Source organism: Bos javanicus, chromosome 27 (assembly GCF_032452875.1).
Source record: "Bos javanicus breed banteng chromosome 27, ARS-OSU_banteng_1.0, whole genome shotgun sequence".
Lineage (NCBI taxonomy): Eukaryota > Metazoa > Chordata > Mammalia > Artiodactyla > Bovidae > Bos > Bos javanicus.
In genome coordinates this window covers 16,261,257-16,283,870 of record NC_083894.1, presented here as the reverse complement: position 1 = coordinate 16,283,870, position 22,614 = coordinate 16,261,257, and the positions used below count along the sequence as shown (strand labels likewise).

The 22,614-nt window shown below is 40.0% G+C and overlaps 1 protein-coding gene across 2 annotated transcripts; it reads right to left on the bottom strand.

Annotated features, from left to right (window-relative positions):
* Positions 1–90: 90 nt before the first annotated feature.
* On the bottom strand, positions 91–20,748 carry KLKB1 (kallikrein B1). 2 transcript variants are annotated; one of them, XM_061404258.1, is made up of 15 exons: positions 20,496–20,746; positions 19,840–19,898; positions 17,710–17,872; positions 15,880–15,986; positions 15,083–15,242; positions 13,469–13,578; positions 7,803–7,962; positions 6,651–6,760; positions 6,346–6,514; positions 6,139–6,251; positions 5,818–5,983; positions 3,925–4,100; positions 2,933–3,028; positions 1,042–1,181; positions 91–544 (listed from the first exon to the last, which is right to left on the bottom strand). In XM_061404258.1, the coding sequence occupies exons 2-15, from the start codon at positions 19,895–19,897 to the stop codon at positions 362–364; spliced, it is 1,911 nt and encodes a 636-aa protein (XP_061260242.1). In that variant the 5' UTR covers position 19,898; positions 20,496–20,746; the 3' UTR covers positions 91–361. The 2 variants fall into 2 exon arrangements, with proteins under 2 accessions (XP_061260242.1, XP_061260243.1); XM_061404259.1 differs by lacking the exon at positions 6,139–6,251 and having other exon boundaries at positions 6,395–6,514; positions 20,496–20,748.
* Positions 20,749–22,614: the final 1,866 nt, after the last annotated feature.

The window sequence follows — 22,614 nt, the reverse complement described above, 5'->3', positions numbered from 1 at the left end:
TGGTAAGGTTAGAATGATCTCAGGCAATGTGCTACAACCTGGAGTCACTTATCTTCCGTTCTGTTTCACTGTCAGAATAAAACACGTGAATCACACTCTTTTGCCATTTTTATTTTATAACAAACAATTGTAGAGATACTCAGTTGTTTTTCTCTCCCATTACGGTGTTATTACTGAATGCTGAAAGCGTTATGCATTGTTCCTTTTATGACAGGGATGAGAGGTAGACACCAATCCTCTTGTCCTCTGGGGTTTTTGCAAATGAGAAACCCCAAGGTTCAGCACGTGAATTGGACACAGGGTGTTAATCGAATACTCCAAGGGGGGCTCTTCCCCATGTCTATGAAGCTTCTCAAGCTGGCTACTTCCTCAAAGGCTGACCATGGCTGTCCTGGGTTTTCTCTAAAATCCAGTCCACGTACTCAGCAACTTTGGTGTAGACTCCTGGTTGTTCCCTGCGGGCACAGCCTTCACCCCAACTAGTGATGCCCACCAAATGCCATGTTTCTTCATGTTGACAAACCAAGGGACCGCCTGAATCACCCTGTGTCACAGTAAGAGGAAAAAGCAAAATGAGAGAAGGTTATGATGGATGTGCCTTTAAAATTCTGTAGTCATACCACACACACCACGCAAACAATTTCTCGTAGCTCTTCAGATATTTCATGTGTCCCATGAGCTGTTGGACATAGTAAAAGTGACCTAATTCAACAGTATATAGTTGGTGTTTTCTGTTCATTCCAACACAGAAAATTTGGCATCATCACATCCCAAGGTGAGATAAACTTAAAGTGCTTGTGTTTTAGCACAATGATCTGTCTGCACAATTGTCTTCCCTTAAAGATGGCATACTCCTGCTGTGAGATAGATATAAAAATTATAGGTGTATATTCAATTTTTAAAAGATTTTATATGAAATTATCAGGTTATTTGGTTCCAAGTCATTTAGAAAGCTATAGAGAACTGCTCTTGGAAAAACATATTTTGAAATGATTTTTCTCAAGTGGCCTATTGTGTGTTTTTCATACTGTAATGCATTACCTTGCAAGCATCTTTTCCTCCTTCTTTATAGCCAGCACAGATCATCTGTTTGGTTATTTTATAATCTCTGTAACTTTTTTGGCATTCTTCATTTGATATCAAAGGAATATTTGCCTTTTGTAGGGTATTTTGGATTTTACCTGTGAGGCAACATCAGAAGAAGGCAATAAAATAAATATAGAAGTAAGACTACAGTCTTAAATGAGAATGCTGAAGTTTCCATGAAGGTCATTTCTTCATATAAAAATTTTTGTATGTCTGTGTCTGTGATAGGGGCTTCACAGGTAGTACTAGTGGTGAAGAACCTGCCTGCCAGTGTAGCAGACAAAAGAGATGCAGGTTCGATCCCTGGGTCAGGAAGATCCCCTGGAGGAGGACATTGCAACCTACTCCACTATTCTTGCCTGGAGAATCCCATGGACGAGGAGCCTGGTGGGCTACGGTCCATGGGGTCACAAAGAGTCAGAGACGACTGAAGTGACTTAGCACACATGCATCTGTAGTAGGTGATGAGTGCTAACCAAATTTATAATAGTGATCATTTCACAACATACATAAGTCAAACATTATTCTGTATAGCATAGACTTATGCACTCATGTATGTCAATTATATCTCAGTAAAACTGGAAAGAGTATACATATGTGTGCTCAGTCGCTCAGTTGAGTCCTACTCTTTGTGACCCCATGGACTGTAGCCCGCCAGGCTCCTCTGTCCGTGGGATTCTCCAGGCAAGAATTCTGGAGTGGGTTGCCACGTCCTCCTCCAGGGGATCTTGCCGACCCAGGGATCCAACTCTAGTCTCTTAAGTCTCCTGCCTGGGCAGACAGGTTCTTTGCCCCTAATGCCACCTGGGAAGCCCTTCAACATATATAATAGGTCCTTATTGGTTATCTACATATACACACTACTATACATAAAATAGATAACCAATAAGGACCTACTATATGGTATGAGCAATGCTACTCAATACTCTGCAATGACCTTTATGAGCAAAGAATCTAAGAAAGAGTGGATATATGTACAACTGATTCACTTTGCTATACAACAGCAAGTCACACGACATTGTAAATAACTATACTGCAATTTTAAACAGTTTTTAAAAATCTATAGTTTTCAATTTGGCAGGAATGAACTATACAATTTATAATAAAGTTGATTTACATTAACTGTTAAGAAATAAGGGCTTCCCTGGTGGCTCAGATGGTAAAAAGTACACCTGCAGTGCAGGAGACCCAGGTGTGATCCCTGGGTCAGGAAGATCCCCTGGAGGAGAACATGGCAATCAAGTCTAGTATTCTTGCCTGGAGAATCCCATGGACAGAGAGGAGCCTGGCAGGCTACAGTCCAAGGGGTCTCAAAGAGTCTGACACGACTGGGCTATTAACACTGTCATTTTCAAAGTATTCTGATAAGTTGCAGTTTCATTGGTTTTCATTGTAATCCTGTGTATTTTATTTATGGGTGTAAAAGCATCATTAGAGAAGAGGTTCGCAGGCTTTACCAGGTTGCAGGAAGGATGTGTTTTAAAAAAAGATTTAAAAACCTTCCAGAAAGAGAGATGACATGTCTGCCTGTACTCCGGGTTATTAATCCAAGGGATAACAGTGGCCTTGGGAGATGGGAACTCTATTAATTCTGAGGACAGGATGAGCTTGGGGAAGTTGTTAGTCCTGTATGGGACCAATCCTTTAGGAGAAGTCAAACAAAGATGCTTAAGAGATTACCCTATGAATTTTTCCAGGACCAAGCAAAACTGTCTTCTCAAGAATTACTGAATACATATCTGGAAATGAATAGTTAGGAAAAAAATCACAAATCTGGATATAACTTTAGAGGCCAATTAAACAAATCTACTCCATGTGTTTTAACATATAAAATGCCATGTGGTACCTTTTTCCTCTGTGAAGCCCCATCCAGTTATCCAACAGTCAGTGTAAACTGGTTTTGTATCATCTTTGGAAGGTAGGCATATTGCTTTTTGCAAATCTGAAAGGTAATTTTTACATTAGAGTTTGGCTAGATTTAGTTATGGACATTGACTTTAAAAATACATACTCTCCCTGCCCCTATATTCTCTTTCTCTAGAGTAGCACCGAGTAGAATATACCTTTTACTTTCCACTCAGTTTCTAAGGTCAGTGACTCAAGAAAATGTCTCACCAATCACAGTCATTTTGGGTGTTAAATTTTAAAGCTCCGAACCCAAATTTACTGTCAAGAGCCTTTACAAGTTCTTGTGTATGATTCCCTCAATAGTAATAGCAGAGGGGTCTACACTGTTTTAAGCATGACTTTTAGGCACTTTAACTTATTAACTGATTTTAATAAGAATCCCATGGTGGGGTAACTGGAGGCAAGGACATCCTGCCGGAGGACACAGAATCTTTAGCAGACCCAGCAGGCATTTAGCAACTGTGGAGCTTTTTGTACCTCCAAATGCACCCCGTCCAACCACAAAGCTACTGTCTCCCAGAACTGCCTTGTCCAGCAGTCTCTTCCCTACTCAGGTTTCACCTGGAAATTAATATTTGAATATGCTTGCCCTCAGATACTCCTAATATGCCTATGCTCAAGGCAATGCAAATCCGGCTACTCTTGTCAAAGGAAGTCATGCTCCCTTCCATGTCTGTTATTATTTCAATAGTATAATATGCAGCTGTATTCCTTCCTGAAAGAACTAAGTAACACATCTTGGCCCTTAAGTAGAAGACATTTTATGTCAAGTCTCAAATTATTTTTCCTGGCAATACTCATCTTTCCTGCAACTTCATTAGCCAGAAAATAAAGACAGTCTCCTTAGATTCTGACCCCTCCTTGAAACTGATGTGAAAATTTAAACCAACACAATTCAGCTATACATGTCTCCTTAAACATGCTACGTACCAGTAAAATTCAAAGGAGCCTCAAGTTTTATTAAGGCAATGTCATGACTGCCTTCTGAGATTTTATAATTTGGGTGGACAATAATCTCTTTGATTTGTGAGAAAGACGTCTCTGTCGTTATCTCTGACAGATTTAAAATGCCACCATAAATGCGCCAAATATTTGACAAGAGAAGCCTAGGAGGGAAAAATAAGAACTGATTTGAAATCAGAAAGACTGGCCTTTGATATTGCTCTTTTCTCCTTTCACTTTACCTTTCAAAAAAGAACTGGGAAGAAAATACTACATATAATGTATGTTTACATACCTAATTTCTCCTCCTTGCAATTTAGCACCAACAGCAGCAGTGCTGAACTCTGAAGATTTAGTTAAAAATATTGGAAAGTGTATAATTATGTCATGTTTTCTGTAAGTGAATATACAAGAATGTTGCTGTCCCTTTCTGAGAGAAACTGTGTTCGGGAGATGTCTCGCAGTTTATCATGGAAAATCATTCACCAAGTTGAAAGCAATCACTTCCATGAAATTCAGAACTGGCAAGAAAGAATGACTGTACACAAGTCTCCCTGTAATCAGATAGGGTAGGGGGTCCCCAGAGAAAGAGATCCAGTCATGGTTTTCTTGATATAAAAGAAACCATTTTTAGCTTAAGCCGTTTTGTGACTTAAGTGGGGCCACAACACTAGTCCTTGAATGTGCTCAGTAGCTTCGATCGTGTTGGACTTTTTGCAACCCCATGGACTATAGCCCACTAGTCCATAGGGTTTTCCTGGCAAGAATACTGGAGTGGGTTGCCATGACCTCCTCCAGGGGATTCTCCCCATCCAGGGATCAAACCTATGTCTTTTGCATTGCAGATAGATTCTTTATGACTAAACCACAGGAAGCCCTGTCCTTGAATAGGTCTCAGTAATTAATGATCTTAAAGGGAATAAAAGAATGCAGAGATGAAGGACTATTACAGGTAAGAGAAGTAACAATAGCAAAGATTATGGGTCAGCTGTAAAGACTCCTAGTTGTCTTCCAATGGCAAAGATTAGCCAGAAGCTCTCAACCACCAGATCAACTGGAATCTAAGGCATGATGATGGTGACCTTTTCTGACCCTCATGACTTCAATCAACTAAGGCCTGGACTCAGGCCAAGGCCTTCAAGAATATGCATGTACCCTTAGCTTAAAACTTCTCCAGTTCTGCTGTTTAGGGACACAACTGCTTTGGGAAAGATCCCCAGTGTTCTCCTTACTCACTGCAATAATAAATCCTTCCTTCTCCCAATTTTTGGCTTGGTTGTGTCTTTTGACTTGACATCCAACCAAGAGGAAAACCCAGTTTTTATGTAACACCTCTAATAGGGCAAATGAGAGGAACCTCAACACTATTTAAATTATATCTATATTTTGGGAAGTGTGAACATTTAAATTAACTCTTTAAATATGGATATATGCAAAATAAGTCTAAAATTACTATCTAGAGCAAAGTTATAGGATAAATAAGTTCTGGGGATATAACAGATAGCATGGTGACTACAGTTAACAATGGCGTGCATGGGTGCTCAGTCATGTCCAACTCTGACCCTATGGAGCCCACCAGGCTCCTCTGTCCATGGAATTTTCCAGCCACAAATACTGGAACAGGTTACCATTTACTCCTCCAGGGAGTCTTTCCAACCCAGGGATTGAACTTCCCTGGAGGCAGGCGGATTCTTTATCCCTGAGTTACCTGGGAAAGTTGCTGAGAGAGAAAATCTTCAAAGTTATTACCACCAAAAGCTATTGTAACTTTGTGGAGGGATGGATATTAATAAACTGACATGATGATGGAGACATTGATTATAGAGTCTTCAAAATGAAGAGGCAAGATACAACTCCAGATATGATGCAGCCAAACCTTACCCATCGAAGCAATGGGCAGCAGTTAAGACCCACTGGCGTCCAATAATTGACCCTCCGCACAGGTGGCTCTGAGCTCTCTGCTTCACTTGCAGGCTGACCTGCCAGGGCCACTCTCCCCAAGAAGCATTTGTTCCTCCAACAATGCGTGTCCTTTTTGTTGTACAGACTAAAAAGAGAGCATTGAAGTTAATGGTTGGGATCAGAGGGTGAATCACAGTCCCCTTCAATTAAGGAAAACAAGACACATAGTTCCATTATAAAAGATTTAAAAAAGCTATCTAAACAACTCAGACATCCCTCTACAAAGTGAGATTTACTCACCACGGCTGTCCCCACGTTTACACAACCTCAAGGAATAACCAGAGCTTGCTTGCGTCCCATAAGTAATGTTAGTTGGGGAGCCATCCAAAGACAAGCGTAAGGAACATTTACACCTAGACAAGATGATCAGCATGAGATTAAACCTCAGAGGATGAAAGCCCAGGAAGTTATCTGCCAACTGTTTTTGAAAAATAAGCATTCACTAACTTCTCTCCTCTACAGTCTTCTGGGAATAAAGAATAAGTAAAAAACTGACAGCGAATCATCTTTGTACAGGTCTCTTGGCAACCATCCACTCCTTTCACGAAGGTCACATGCAGCTCTTCTCCTTCGAAAGCAACTTGCGGGTAAATTTTGGAGTGGCAGGGCTCTGTGCCTATGACAAATGTAAAAACGATAGAAAATGCAAATGATAAGCCACACATACACAAGTTTCTGGAACACTGAGGCTTGTTAGAAGATCATAGAATGTATCACATTTTGTGTACTATTTTTTTATCAAATCGCATTACCAGGCAGAGTTTGTTTGCAGGTTAGAAGGCTGTATCCAGAGATGGCATTTTCCTGAGGAGTAGGGGAACTCGGGCTCCCACTTTGGGAAGTCTTAAGGAAACAAACATTTCTATTGTCAAAAAAAAGCAAGAGAAAGAAAGAAAACCCCATTAAAGGCAAATACAAGAACACCTAATATCAAAAAAACACCCCCTGCAAGTTTTATTCTTCTGAGAAATTCCCTCCAAAGAACATCAGACTACAGGACTCTAGTGAATTACAGAGATTAAATGTAAATCAAGCCACATCTCCCTCTGAAGAAAACTTATAGGCACAGATAGCCCGAAAAGAGGAGAATGGTAAAGTTCTACCTTCTAATTTAAAAAAAAGAAGAAAGAACAGATTCTGGGGATTTATGTTGCTGATGCTATTATAACTTGATACCCTTCTCTTAGCTCCATCTTGTGTGTAAAGAAAAGGACAGGTTATCTATGGGTCAAGAGATGGAACCGGAACCTTGATCAGGATAAACAGGGCTCTAGTTTCTGAAACACTGGGGTCAGAACAAAGGAGCTTAAAGATATGCTCCCAGTGAGTGGTTTACTTCAAGCTAATACAAAACATTAAGATTAGTAGAAAAGGTATCCATGGCTATTATTTCATTGATTGGATGGTCTGTTTAAGTAAGAGAAGATGGGTAGGAAAGTCTGCTAATCTCTTAACTAATCAGCACCTGGCAGAAGAGCACCTATTTAAACTATGAGTTCAAGTGTGTTTATTTTTTCAATTAAAAAATTTTATTTTATATCAGAGTATAGCCAATTAACAATGTCGTGATGGATTCAGGTGGATAGCAAAGGGACTCCGCCATACATACACATATATGCTTCTTCCCCGAACTCCCCTGCCAACCAGGCTGCCATATAGCGTTGAGCAGAGTTCCCTGTGCTATACAGTCCTTGTTGGTTATCCACTTTAAATATAGCAGTGTGTACATGTCCACCCCAAAGTCCCAAACTATCCCTCTCCCCCGCCACTTTCCCCTCTGGTCACCATAAGTTCATTCTATGAGTTCAAGTGTTTTGAGGGAAATGGAAACACTTGGGAAAAACTCAAAGTATAAAATGAAAATGATGCCAGGACAGTAGCAAGCGTGACACACGCCTACTGACCTCTGTGAGTCCGTCTTCCATGCATTTGTATAGAATGTGAAGAAAAGACAGCTGGGGTGATAGGTGCAGATGGTTCGACACACAAAAGCATCTGGTGCGATAATTCTGGCAACATCCACATCTGAAAACGCACTGTGTTGGAAAACGTCCACGCGGCAGCCTGTGAACCCACGGGGGAGATGCACATGTCATATGCTGCATATGCTTGTACTTCGTCATCATAACTAAGGAAACTATGACTGCTGTTTGTTCATAGAATCACACATCCTTAGTGAAAAAAATGTCTGTTGAAATGTCCCCAAGCCTGTTGTTTGCCATTTGGGAGAAGAAAAATCTGGTCTCAATCTGATAAAAGACAGATACCTATGTCAGAGAAATAAAATGTCTTAACCTGTGCTCTATCCTGCTTGGTCTGAAATACCTAAGCTACTCAGCTTTTGTGTATATTTTCTTTATATTACCCTCACCCTGAAATTCAGGCCTTAGGCACATGGGCTTTTGTATTATGTTTTCCTGAATATTTTGAAAAATGTTTTAATAAAGACATCAACAAAAACCTAAATTTCTAACAAAAATGCCGTGTACCCATTAGAACAAGAGGAAATCCACTTTTATTTTCCATAATATAATTATATCTCAATTATACTTTTACTTATGTTCTTATTATTTACTCAGTTTGATAACGCATAAAGTGTTTCATTTCCTGGGTCAGGAAAAGCCACTGGAGAAGGAATAGGCTACCCACTCCAGTATTCTTGGGCTTCCCTTGTGGCCCAGCTGGTAAAGAATCTGCCTGCAATGTGGGAGACCTGGGTTTGAACCTTGGGTTGGGAAGATCCCCTGGAGAAGGGAAAGGCTACTCACTCTGGTATTCTGGCCTAGAGAATTCCATGGACTGTATAGTCCATGGGGTCGCAAAGAGTCAGACACAACTGAGCAACTATCACTTTAAAAGTCTATTAGGGCCTCTCAGGTGGGTTAAGCGGTAAAGAATCTGCCTGCAATGCAGGAGACACAGCAAGAGCCACAGGTTTGATCCCTGAGTCAGGAAGATCCCCTGGAGGAAGAAATGGCAACCCACTCCAGTAGTCTTGCCTGGGAAATCACATGGACAGAGGAGCCTGGCAGGCTACAGTCCATGGGGTCACAGAGTTGGACATTTGGAAAGAAAGTTACGACAAACCTAGACAGCCTATTAAAAAGCAAAGACATCAGTTTGCCAGCAAAGGTCTGTATAGTCAAAGCTATGGTTTTTTCATTAGTCATGTATGTATGTGAGAGGTGGGCCAAAAAGAAGGCTGAGTGCTGAAAAATTGATGCTTTTGAACTGTGGTGCTGGAGCAGACTCTTGGGAGTCCCTTTGATTGCAAGGAGATTAAAGGAAATCAACCCTGAATATTCATTGGAAGGACTGATGCTGAAACTGAAACTCCAATACTTTGGCCACTTGATACAAAGAGCTGACTTGTTGGAAAAGGCCCTGATGCTAGGGAAGTTTGAAGGCAAAAGGAGAGGAGGGTGGTAGAGGATGAGATGATTGTATAGCATCATCGACTCAATGGACATGAATTTGAGCAAACTCCAGGAGATAGTGAAAGACAAGGAAGCCTGATGTGCTGCAGTCATGGGATTGCAAAGAATTGGACATGATTTATCCACTGAACAACAAAAACAAATTATATTAAAATTAGGTAAGCTTAAAGAATAATGGTAGCAATTATGAGAAAGACAACAAGAATTCAAATTTAAATGAACATAGTTGGATCAAGAGAGTGTGCCTGCCACACATAATATCTTCAGATGGGAAGTTGAGGAAATTAGATCTCAACTACTTAAATCTTTTTTTAAAAAAATCAGACTTTAAGCTGGAAGAGAATTTATGGGATTCCATGTCTACCTTCAACTACATCCTCTCAAGTAGTTCAACCTTTATTTCAGACATTTATAATGACAAGGAGCTGACTACCTCATGACAAGGTTCACTTCTGGACCACTCTAGGAGTCAGAATTTCTTCTTATTTTCGTCATAGCAGTATCTATTTTATGAAACCAGACAGATTAGTCCAATCCTTTTCCTAATGACCATTCTTCAAAAACAAAAATTTAAAACAGTCATCCTGACTTTTTAGGGTTAAATGTCTAATCTGTTTCTTTAATGGTATCTTATTTTCCTATGTTTCTAGATATCTCAGGATCTTGGTTACTCTCTTTTGACGTGTCTGTTGCTCCAAACAAAATACGGAACACATTTGCTGAATATAACGTGCAGTCACAGTCTGACCCGTCCAGATGACAAAAGGACAGGGGCTAACTATGTTCCAAAGACCATGTTGTTTTTTAAAGCTAGTTTCGTTTTCATTTGTTTTGTTTCTCAAAAGTGCTACAAGATGTCAGTAGGAACGACAGAGTAAAGACCTTCCAAAACCCTTTCCTCCATTAAAAAAGAAAAAAAGAAAGAAACAAGAGCACTGGCCAGAATGTCAAAATTAATGTTGTTTCATAAGTCCAAAAGCAAACCAAAGGCTTATAACAGCCCAGGGAGTTTTTATCCAAGAACAACAGCCAAGTCTCAGCAAGAGCCCTGAGTTCTGTGAGGTTTTTAACTTGCCCTCTCATCCCCTCTCCACAGCTCCATGGAAGCCTTGAAAATACCCACAATCGTGGGGAAAACCAGCAGCCTAATGGGCCTCAGGAAGGGGCAGAACAGAGTTGGAGCTACTCCCAAGCCCTGTCCCCAGATAACTGTCATCATTTGACTGGAGGTTCTCAGGAAAACCCCATTCCCAAGGACTGAGTTTCTTCGACCTGATTCAGAACTTCCTCAGTGTCAACAGCCTTTTCCTTGAAAGTGTTTGTCAAAAAAAAAAAATATTGTGACTATTACACAACATTGTAGCTGCCTAAGTCAGTAGTAATAACAGGGGCATACCACAAGCCAATGAGAATCTTAGAAGGAAAACCGAGAGTTTGAAAATCTCTGAGATATTCCTGGGAATCTGGAAAGCCATATTCTTGTATAGAGCTGACTGTGTGCCTGACAGAGGCTCTGCACATTTCCCGTGCTGGGAAAGCCCCGAGCCCTCACCGAGGACTGACTTTGACCTCTGTGAACTCCGTGTCAGCAGAAAGTGGAGGCCAGGGCAAAGTTGTAAAGGGCAGGGCAGTGAAACGCATGCCCTAAGTCTCACAAAAAGCCCCTTGTCCAAGGCTGGCAAACTCACTACTTCTAGGCACCCAAACAAACTTCTGTCCTGTCATTAGAAAACTGTGGGGGAAGCTGAGCACAGACATCCGTGGTCATGTCAGAACAGAGGCTAAACACTGTGCACAATTGGCTCAGAAAAGTCCTCAAACAGCAACAGCAACACAAAATAGTAACAACAACAGCAACAACAAACTCTGAGGAAGGAGGGCATTTGATGTCCCGAGCTTGTCACATGCTTGTATTAAAAAGTCTGATTTTTTTTTACAAAAAAATCATGAGACTTGCCAAGAAACAAGGAAATATGGCCCATACACAGAAGTAAAGGTCAATATAAACCATCACTAAGGAAGCAAGAACATTGGATTTACTATACCAAGACTTTACATCAGCTATTTTAAATATGAGTAAAAGAACTAAAGGAAACCATGTCCAAAGAACTGGAGAGGGAACTTCCCTGTTGGCCCAGTGGTTAAGACTTCCCTGCCTTTGAGTGCAGGGGATATGGGTTTGATCCCTGGTAGGGGAGCTAAGATCCCACATGCCTCATGGGCAAAAAAAAAAAAAAAGCCCCAAAGCATAAAATAGAAGCAATATTGTGACAAATTCAATAAAGACTCTAAAAATGGTCCACACACCAAAAAAAAAATCTTCAAGAAAGGACTGAAGTATGAAAACAATGTCTCACCAGATAATACCAATAGCCAGAAATTAAATTACAGAAAAGAACCCAATCTGAATAGTAAAAAATTAAATAATACTTAACTTGAAGCAATAAATCTGGAGCACAGCATGGAGGAGGTGTGCTGGGGGAGGCTGGGAACCAATGGGAAAAGAGAGGCATTGCTGCCAACTTCCCAGTCTTCTAAGGCAGGAGCCTAGCCCAGCTCCCCATTCAGGGCTTGGCGCAGAGTCAGCACTTGATACTGTATAGAAGTGGCTATTGATAATTTGGTTTCAGTAACATGTTATCATTGACATGCTGATATGCTAAATAAGATGGACTATCTTAGCAAATTTTCTGGCTCTTTCAATTAAAATTACCCCTATGTCTGAAACATAGGATTTCATTGATTTATTATGCCAGAGTCCTTTCACTAGATAATAGACACCACTAAGAAATGACCATATAATTTTCTCTACAATGTCACTGTACTAGTTTCCTAGGGCTGCTTAAAAAATTATCCCAAACTTAGTGGCTTAAAACAACACAGATTTATTATCTCATGGTTCTGAAGATCAGAAGTCGAGAAGTCTGAAATGGATCTTTGTCCTTAGTTCTTTCATGATGGGAATAACGTGTAGTGCTTAGTCATCAGTCGTGTCTAACTATTTGTAACCCCATAGACTGTAGCTCACCTGGCTCCTCTGTCCATGGGACTTTTCCAGGCAAAGATACTGGAGTGGGTTGCCATTTCCTTCTCTAGAAATGGGTCTTACTGGGCTTTAAATCAAGATGCCGGCATGGCTTTGTTCCTTTGGGAATTTCTGTAGAACTTTTTTCCTTACCTTTTTCAGATTCTAGAGGCCTGAATTCCTTGACTTAGGGACCCTTCCTCCATTTCAAAGCCAGAAGTGTACCCTCTTCTGATCTCTCTGTCTGACTCTCTGATCATTCTGCTTTCTCTTTCTTTTATCAGAACCCTTGTGACTACATTGGGTCTATCCACATAATCCAGAATAATCTCAAAGTTTTTTTTAACATAATCACATGTTTAATCAAGCCTTTTTTGCCCTGTAAGGTAACATATTTACAGATTCCAGAGATGAGGATGTGGATGTTTTGGGGAGGCTCTTTTTCTGCCTAGTACAATCACACAGTGAAATGTGTGTGTGTGTGTGTGTGCACACTCAGTCATGTCTGACTCTTTGCAACCCCACGGGCTGTAGCCTGCATGGGATTTTCCAGGCAAGAATACTGAAGTGAGTTGCCATTTCCTCCTCCAGGGGATCTTCCCGACCCAGGGATTGAACCTGTGTCTCCTGCATCTCCTGCATTACAAGCAGATTCTTTACCGTCTGAACTACCAGGGAAACCCTTAATTCTCCATGGTGCAAATCAAAGGAAGGACTATATAAATATCCGCCCTCACTGACTTTCTGGTTGGTTACCTTCCTTGTGGTACAGTGTTTCACTGACTGATGTGAAGACTGCTCAAATGTGCATTATTCTACAAAGCCAAGGCTCTTAGCATAATGACTAGTATTCCCCTGTTTGTTGTTCAGTCACTAAGTTGTCTCTGACTCTCTTGCAACCCCATGGACTGTAGTCCACCAGGCTCCTCAGTCCGTGGAATTCTCCAGGCAAAAATACTGGTGTGAGTTGCATTCCCTTCTCCAGGGGATCTTCACGACCCAGGGATCGAGCCTGTGTTTCATGCATCTCCTGTATTGCAGGCAGATTCTTTACCACTGAGCCACTGGGAAAGAAGCCCACACAGTGAAGTAGGAGCCATACAATTACCAATTTTCGAGTTTCCACAGGCCTTCAGTGAGAATCCAGACTCCACATCACTCAGCACCTTTATACGCGTGGGTGTCCCCTGTGGGCTCCGTTTTAATAGGCAGGTGTTCCTGAATGTGAAAAACAGAGGTTACTTTGCTTCCTAAATTTCAAGGTGCCTGCAGAAGTCCATTCCCTGTTGAAAATGATCCATGGTCAGTGGGAAATAAACAAAGCAATCAGAACAGTGACCTCCGTGATGAGCGAGTTAGAAATTGTGTTATTCATCAAACAGACATGTCCCCCTCTATAAAGGGAGGGTTAGGGTGAGGGTGCAGTAGGAACTATTCTTCTACAGGACATTATTCTACTGAAATCTCACTCCACAAGCACAGGGTATTTGCAGACCAAATGGAAATTTTTCTCTTCAGGAAAAATGATGCCAAAATTGAACAAAATAATAAGACTGTTGTTCAGTGTCTTAAGTCATGTCCAACTCTGCGACCCCATGAACTGCAGCATGCCAGGCTTCTCTGTCCATCACTATCTCTCTGAGTTTGCTCAGACTCATGTCCATTGAGTCAGTGGTACCATCCAACCATCTTATCCTCTGTTGCCCCCTTCTCCTCTTGCCCTCACTTTCTCCCAGCATCAGGGGCTTTTCCAGTGAGTCAGCTCTTTAAATCAGATGGCCAAAATATTGGAGCTTTGGCTTCAGTATCAGTCCTTCCAATGAATATTCAGGGTTGATTTCCTCTAGGATTGAATGGTTTGATCTCCTTGCAGTCCACGTGACTCTCAAGAGTCTTCTCCAGCACCTCAGTTCAAAAGTGTCAATTCTTTGGTGCTCAGCCTTCTTTATGGTCCGACTCTCACATCCATACTTGACTACTGCAAAAACCATAGGTTTGACTATATGGACCTTTGTTGTCAAAGTGATGTCTGCTTTTTAAAACACTGCCTAGGTTTGACATAGCTATTCTTCCAAGGATCAAGTGTCTTAATTTCATGGCTGTAGTCACTGTCCACATTGATTTTGGAGCCCAAGAAAATGAAATCTGACACTGTTTCCACATTTTCCCCATCTATTTGCCATGAAGTGATAGGACCAGATACCATGATCTGTTTTTTGAATGTTGAGTTTTAACTCAGCTTTTTCACTCTTCTCTTTCACCTTCATCAAGAGGCTGTTTAGTTCCGCTTCACTTTCTGCCATTAAAGCGGTACCATCTGCATATCTGAAGTTGTTGCTATTTCTGCTGGCAATCTTAATTCCAGCTTGTGATTCATCCAGCCTGGCATTTTGCCTGATGTACTCTGCATATAAGTTAAATAAGCAGGGTGACAGTATACAGCCTTGATGTACTCCTTTTCCTATTTGAAACCAGTCTGTTGTTCCATGTCCAGTTCTAACTGTTGCTTCTTGACCTGCATGCAGGTTTCTCAGGAGGTAGGTCAGGTGGTCTGGTATTTCCATCTCTTTAAAAATATTCTTATTCTCTCTAAGACTAAGAAAACTGATTAAACCTAAAAACTCTCTCTGATTTTCAGTTGGGAGAAGAAATGGTTATGAAGGAAAAAAGGTTATGCTTCTGAAAACACCATCAGAAAGAACAGACACTGAATGTTACCCACCGGTACTCTGCACTGAAGAAGGTTTTCGTGGCATATGTGAAGAACTGGCAGTGAATGTTGTTGGTGCACCTTTCTTGGCATTCTTTGGCACTTCTCACCTTAGATACATTGAAATTGACTCCTCTCATATCGATTCCTTTATAAATGCTTCGGTGGCAAGCTGTCCAAATAAAACACACGGAACAAATTCAATCAGTTTCCCTTCTGGAAGTGAATCATCAATTTGGGCTGGGTAGCTTTTTTTTTAAATTTTCTAGTGGACTATAGTTGATTTCAAATGTGTTGGTTTCAGGAACAGCAAATTGATTCAGTTATACATATACATATATCCATTCTCTTTCAGATTCTTTTCCCATATAGCTTATTATAGAGTACTGAGCAGAGTTCCCTGTGGTATACAGTAGGTCCTTGTTGGTTATCTATTTAAATATAGCAGTATGTACATGTCCATCCCAAATTCCCAATCTATCCCTCCCCCCACCCTTCTCTGTTAGTAACCATTAAGTTTGTTCTCTGTCGGTCTGTTTCTGTTTGGGAGTCAAGGGGAGACTATTATTTGGTTGTGTATTTACTTTCTGTACATCTGACACCAAAGTGCCAGCCTCATAAATGATAGAGGCTCCTCAAGTGTGAGAGGACTGCTGAAGATAAGAGCGTGCATCCAGAATACAACCCCATCTCTGTTATCTTTCTAAGTGCTCCGTTCCAAAAGCGCATGGTGCTACAGAGTTTGAGCAGAAGCTGTTCTAAGGTAGACCCACTGTCCATTCAAACTGAGCTCAGAAATCACGCCTTACCACTAATTTGATGACCACATCGCTTTAAAGAATGTCCCGAAATTGCACCTGTCCGTGACACTCTCGGCAGGGTTCCTGTAACACTGTCCTTCAAGAAGCAACCAAACCTGTTTTTTAAAAGTAGTTTAATAAGAAATAGAATGATAAACACACATTGAGGAAATGTCTAGCATTTCTATGCACTTATAAATACAGCTGGAAATAAGGAAAATACTACAGCATGCCTGAGACCTGCTGGGAAAAAAAACATCCTTAGAGGCAATTCCTTAATTTACCTAACAATCTTTGTAATACCTACCTTTAGCATTGTTTTCCTTTATATTCACATTTCAAGTAGAGAAAGTCAATCATATAAAAGAGGGTGGGAATTATGTTCCCACCTGGTGATTGTTGTTATAAATATTTTCATTTAAGAAATTAAATCAATCATGAGAGTTGCATCTATATTTGGTATTCATCCTGACTACTAACTCCTTACAGTCCACACCTACTAAAAAACTTCATTCTGTCTTTAATGTCAACTTTTATGTACTTTCCTTATTTAAAAGGATTCTACAACCCAATTCAACTTTTTAAATGAAAAGTTGCTGCCTCTAACATACAGTCTAGGTTTGCTATACAAGTTTTCCCTTGTAGAGGGCTTCCCTGGTGGCTCAGATGGTAAAGAATCTGCTTGCAATGCAGGAGACCTGGGTTTGGTCTCTAGGTTGGGAAAAATTACCTGGAGAAAGGAATGGCTACCCACTCCAGTATTCTTGTCTGGGATAATTCCATGGACAGAGGAGCCTGGTAGGCTACAGTCCATGGGGTCACAAAGAGTCGGACATGATTACACGGCTAACCTTTTCATTTTCATTTTCCTTGTAGAATTATGGAATGATAGTCTAACTCCTAGTTTTTAATTCAAATAGAATAAAGATAAAGGAAAATAATTATGGATATGGAAATGGGAACAAGGAAGAAACATTCATTCTGGATATTGATCAAAAGTAAAGAAAATTATAATAAAACTGTGGTTGTACTTGAGCAACTTTATGACTGAGTAAGACTTTTCATTACCAACTACTTTTCAAATGCTCTTACTTTTTCAAATTACCAGTTAACAATATATGTTCATGTCCACACATGTGTGCACACACACACACGCGTGCACACACACACATGCATGCACATGTAGGCATACACATGCCATGAATACTGTAGGTGGCCAAACTGGCTCATTATAGGCATCATTCAGACCTCCCTTCTCCCAAGGTTACAAGATGGATTTTAATTATTTTCTCAACAAAATGCTTGCCTTCTATAGTATCTTAAGAACTATGCTATCCATAAGTGTGATCATGCATCAGACAGCAAGTACCTTTCTTGTTCAGGTGAAATATTCACCTATTATTAGACCCTTTCAGGAGAAGGCAATGGCACTCCAGTGCTCTTGCTTGGAAAATCCCATGGACAGAGGAGCCTGGTGGGCTGCAGCCCACGGGGTCGCTAAGAGTCAGACACGAGTGAGTGACTTAGCAGCAGCAGCGTTAGACCGTTTCTCGAGATAATCTCTTAACTCAATGATTTTCAAATGTTTTCCTTGAGGTCTTGGATAGGAAAAGACTACTTTCTATGGCTCTAAGTCATTGTTTAAAATGCAGATTTCCAGGCCCAAGAGACTTCGGTTTGATAGATCTGAGCTTGAGCCTAAGAATCTGCTTAGATAAGAGCTCCTCAGGGTGATTCCAATGAAGCTGGCCATTTAGAAACATAATCTTGCTATATGGTGCACACAACTGATTCCATTTTGAAAAATGGCTTCCCCAATAAAGAAATATCAGCGTTTACCTTTTGTCTGCATCACTGGTTGAATTTTCAGGAAGAAAACTAAAGAGCAAGCACCTAGGGTGGAAGGTGCACATCAGCTGACAGTATTGGGCATCTGGGGTGTACATGGCTGATACATCCCCACCTCTGAAGAAGGTGTTGTGATATAGTTGAGTCAAGCATCCTATGACAGAATCATTGAAAAAAGACACATTAATGTGGAAGAAATAATAATTTTAAAAGAAATGTATCTGCATTCTAAACCTTCCTAATTGGTCCATGGAATACCCAGAGATCTTATGACATGACTAAATGCAGAAGTAGGATGAAATATACCTGCTGTACAATATGTGGGATCTTAGTTCCCTGACCAGGGCTCGAACCCATGTCTGTAGTGGAAGCACAGAGTCCTAACCACTGGACAGCCAAGGAATTCCTGAAATAGTGTTATATTAGGGCTTGATGCATGATATTAAAATTAGTTTTTGGGTACCTATGCATAAAAATACTTGGTTGATTTTCATTTATAATGCTCAACCATAATAATTTGTACATAAATTATTTTCCCTCAAATGCCATCTTAGCTTGGTTTCTCCCTATCTTCTAACATGGGAACAACTTTTCTGGAAGATAATTTGATGATATATATCATAAAACCTTCAAAAATATGCACACTTTACTATATCTGGTGTTTTAATTTCCAAAGTTTTTTCTACAGAAATAAACATGTATATAAGAATGTGCATACAAAAATATCATGAATAGAGAAGAATGCTGCTGCTGCTAAGTCACTTCAGTCGTGTCCGACTCTATGCGACCCCATAGATGGCAGCCCACCAGGCTCCCCGTCCCTGGGATTCTCCAGGCAAGAACACTGGAGTGGGTTGCCATTTCCTTCTCCAATGCATGAAAGTGAAAAGTGAAAGTGAAGTCACTCAGTCGTGTCTGACGCTTCACGACCCCATGGACTGCAGCCTACCAGGCTCCTCCATCCATGGGATTTTCCAGGCAAGAGTACTGGAGTGGGTTGCCATTGCCTTCTCTGATAGAGAAGAATATTAAGCTCCAAAAACATGATATATATTTATCTGTTTGAAAGATCACTATAAATGGGAAACATAAGTTACAAAAAAGTATCTAATAACAGAGTGTATAAAGACACATGCAGAAAAATATCTGAAAAAGATATTTTTAACAAAGCCCATCTCTGTATTATAAGACTACAGATGACAGGTATCTTCTCATTTTCTGCTAATTTGCACCTCTAATTTCCCTAGCATGATCATAATTATTTTCAAAAATAATAAAATTGAAGTGACCATGGTTCACAGCATCTCTGGCTTCTACTCTTCAGCATTCAGTGTATTTGTATGTGGTAATGATTATGGCTTAGAAGAGCAATTTGGAATGAGGGGACAGATGGAGGGGAGTTTGGTTTAGGGGATAAAAGCTTCTTCCTTAAAAATTTATTTTTTGCCAAATGTAACCCTCACCCTAGACACTTAGAAGTGTTTGTCTTAGCCATAAACATCATTGTGATGTGGTCTTCTTAAGTCAACAAAGACTCAGAAACCACCCATAATGGTGGCATAGTAAAAACTCCATTCTACAATAATTAATGAAAAACAGTGTCTAAAATCATTCCTATTCTGTGAAATTTTAATGAATAGAAAGAGAAATAAGATCAAAACCTGATGGTGAAACTCAAACTATTCAAATAGATGACTTCATAAATTAAATATAAATTAGGTACTTCCTTTTCTGAAATGATTCTCCAGAAGTCTAAAAGAGTAAAAATATGTACTGAGTACATATTATGGTACTCGGGTTGGACCCAGATGCTATAAAATACCTAGCACTCTTCTGAACATTCAGATAAAGTTGATTTTTTAATGTTGATAATAAAAATAGAGGGCTGCCTGTTTTAAGATCTGCTTTGTGGAGAGTCTTTTCCAAACAGAAGTTTCTGTCGACACCTGCCAAGACATTCTCATTTATGGGCCCCTCCTCCTGGTGTGTCTAGGATGATATATCTGCCAAGTGGTAGTTGGTGCTGAACCTTAAAAGGATATGTGTCCTGAGGGTCGGATGTCTTGCTTGATTACTCTCCCCCTCACCCTTAACTTTGCATCTTAGAGATAATCCACTCACCACAGGAAACTGTAGCAAACAGGCAAATAAAGTAAGCTGCTTGCCTGAGTGCAATCATCCTAAAAGAGAAAGCAACAGGCACATAACTCTACTGTTTATAGATCATATTTAACACGAATCTTAATTTAAGGTAATACAGATTTTCTTGTAAATGTCTGGATAGCAAATCTAAACACACAATTATCAGTATAGAAGGCAATGGTTTTCTGAACATTTTACGCTCAAGGACTTGGCATGAGATACAAATTGAGACCTCTAGATTACTCTTGTGTTTATTGTCCATTTGGCACCTACGTTCTTAGCAATTATGCGAAGGGAATTGGTAGAGGGAAATTAAACATTTGTGAAACCTCTTGATTTGAGCAAAAGGAAAATTACTGTAAACCATGGTAATGGTATCTGTCCAAAATCCCTAAGGATAGATATTCCAAATATTCAAGCCCGTTTTAAACTTTTTAATCAATGTTCTCTTTGATTGAAAAATATCTTACTCTTATGTTTCCACATATAAGAGCATCAGTTTCTTCTACATTCTCTAAATACATAGGAAATTAGAATGTCAACTAATAGTGGCTTTATAAAGTAAAAACAATGCTTAATGGAAAAAAAAAAAAAACACCTATTTGGAAGCAATCAGAATAATAGAAATCCTCTACCTGAAAGCACAATTGCTTCCGTGGTTCTGGAGCTGAGGGTGTCTCTTGCCATTGAAAAATGGCCGGTCTTCAAGCTTTCCCGACAGGGCTCTGCACGCAGTATTTGCTTGGCTCCGATATTGACTTTGGTGTTCTGCCAAGAGTTTCAACTTTTTGTCCTGTCAACATATTCTATGAACATCCCATTTCTGTGTTCAACTATTTAATACATTAACTATTTCATAATAGGACCACATAATTCATGTACACGTTTCCATTTTTAAAAATGTCCCCAAAATTCCTAGTTATTTGGGGCTCATAATGTATCTAACTAGACATTTCCAGTATAATGACCTGGATACATATGAATAAGGGGGTGGAAAGGGATCCATCCTCCTGGAAGTCATGATGAGCCTTTTAGCAAATGGTATCCGTGCCTTACTTTGTGAAGGAATCCTGTAACAGTGAGGTTTGTAGGATGGAATGGAATTGACCAATATTTAGGACTTCCTCCCATCCAGTTCAGGAATTAGAACGTAGCAGGGTTTGACAATTTGTTCACAGACCAAATCTGGTCCAGTGCCTGTTTTTATAAATGAAGTTTTATTGGAACACTCATGCTCATTCACTCCTGTATTATCCATAGTTGCTTTTACCCTATACAGTTAAGTAGTTGTGATAGAGACAGTATGGCCTGCAAAGCTGAAAAGATTTACCATCTGCCCCTTTTCAGATAGAGTTAGCACTCCTAGCCTAGAATGTAGACTTCTCTTTCAGGACGCCTAGACCAAATGGCAACCCACTCCAGTGTTCTTGCCTGGAGAATCCCAGGGATGGGGGAGCCTGGTGGGCTGCCGTCTATGGGGTCGCACAGAGTCGGACACGACTGAAGCGACTTAGCAGCAGCAGCAGCAGCAGACTGGAAAGAAACATGCTGGTTTTCCTAGGAGCCTATTCTTGTTCAGGGAATTTTATTTTAAAGAAAAAAATCTCCCTATATACTGAAATATATCTCCTTGCCACTTCTATCCATCATTCTAGATTGACCTATTAAATCTATACGAAATGATTTACTCTCTTTCCTCTACTTTTAAAAATATGTAAAGACTACAATCCCTTGCCCACTAAATCTCCTTTGTTTTCTAACTGTTCTTCAAAGATGCAGTACATCTTTCTGGCAAATAAATTAGATTTTTAGGGAGTTCTTAAATAAATATTTAATGCATGTTACTGCAGTGCAGAACTATGTTTATTAAGAATGTAGGAAAATGTTGCCAGTAAAACGTTTTTTTCTGGCTGTAATGAAGTAGCATATTTCAAATATTCAGACTGCATATTTAAATATCCATTTAAATTCAGGGTATCAACTGACATACCAGCAAACAATGAAAGGGAATCCTCTGACTTGTGCAATATTAAAGAATCTAAATTGGTGATTTCCTTTGCTACTGGCCTCATCAGGAAAAAAAAGGTGATGGGAAAAAAACTGCCCTGTCTCCAGATCACAGCAGAAACCCTCAGAGGTTGTTTCCCTAAATGGTGCGAGTACCGGTTTAAATCTATGTAAATATTCTCCTGTGTTTCTTCTGAATTTTTCTCATAGTGGAACATATGTTCTCATAATATAATAAAACTTAAGATTTGCTTGTGGATTCAGAAGGAGCAAATCAGAAAGAAGATGAAAGAGGCAATGATAGGCGGAATTCTAAAATGTTCCCCAAGGCTTCCTTCTATCATCCCAGACATTGAAGAAAATGGGGTACCACATTTGTCCACGATTACTTTATGTTACAGGACAAAAGCAATTTTGCAGATGTATCAATAATTAAGGTTACTAAACTGTTTTAGTAACTAATCAAATGGGGATTATCTGGCTGTGCCTAATCTTACCACTGAGCCCTTTAAAAAGAGAGCTTGCTTCTGCTGTCAGCATAAAAGTCCTAGAGATTCAAAGTGTGAGAGCCTTTGGGCAGGAGGGGAGCTCTCCATGGCTGGCTCTGGAACCACATGTTTACAGTGGGTGTGGTTTGAAGAAGCAAAAGGAGAAGAGAAAGTGGGGTATCACAGGATAATTCTACAAATAAAGAAGGTGCTGTTCCTGCAAAGAGGGAGTCTCTGGGCAGAGTAAACAAAGTTAAAT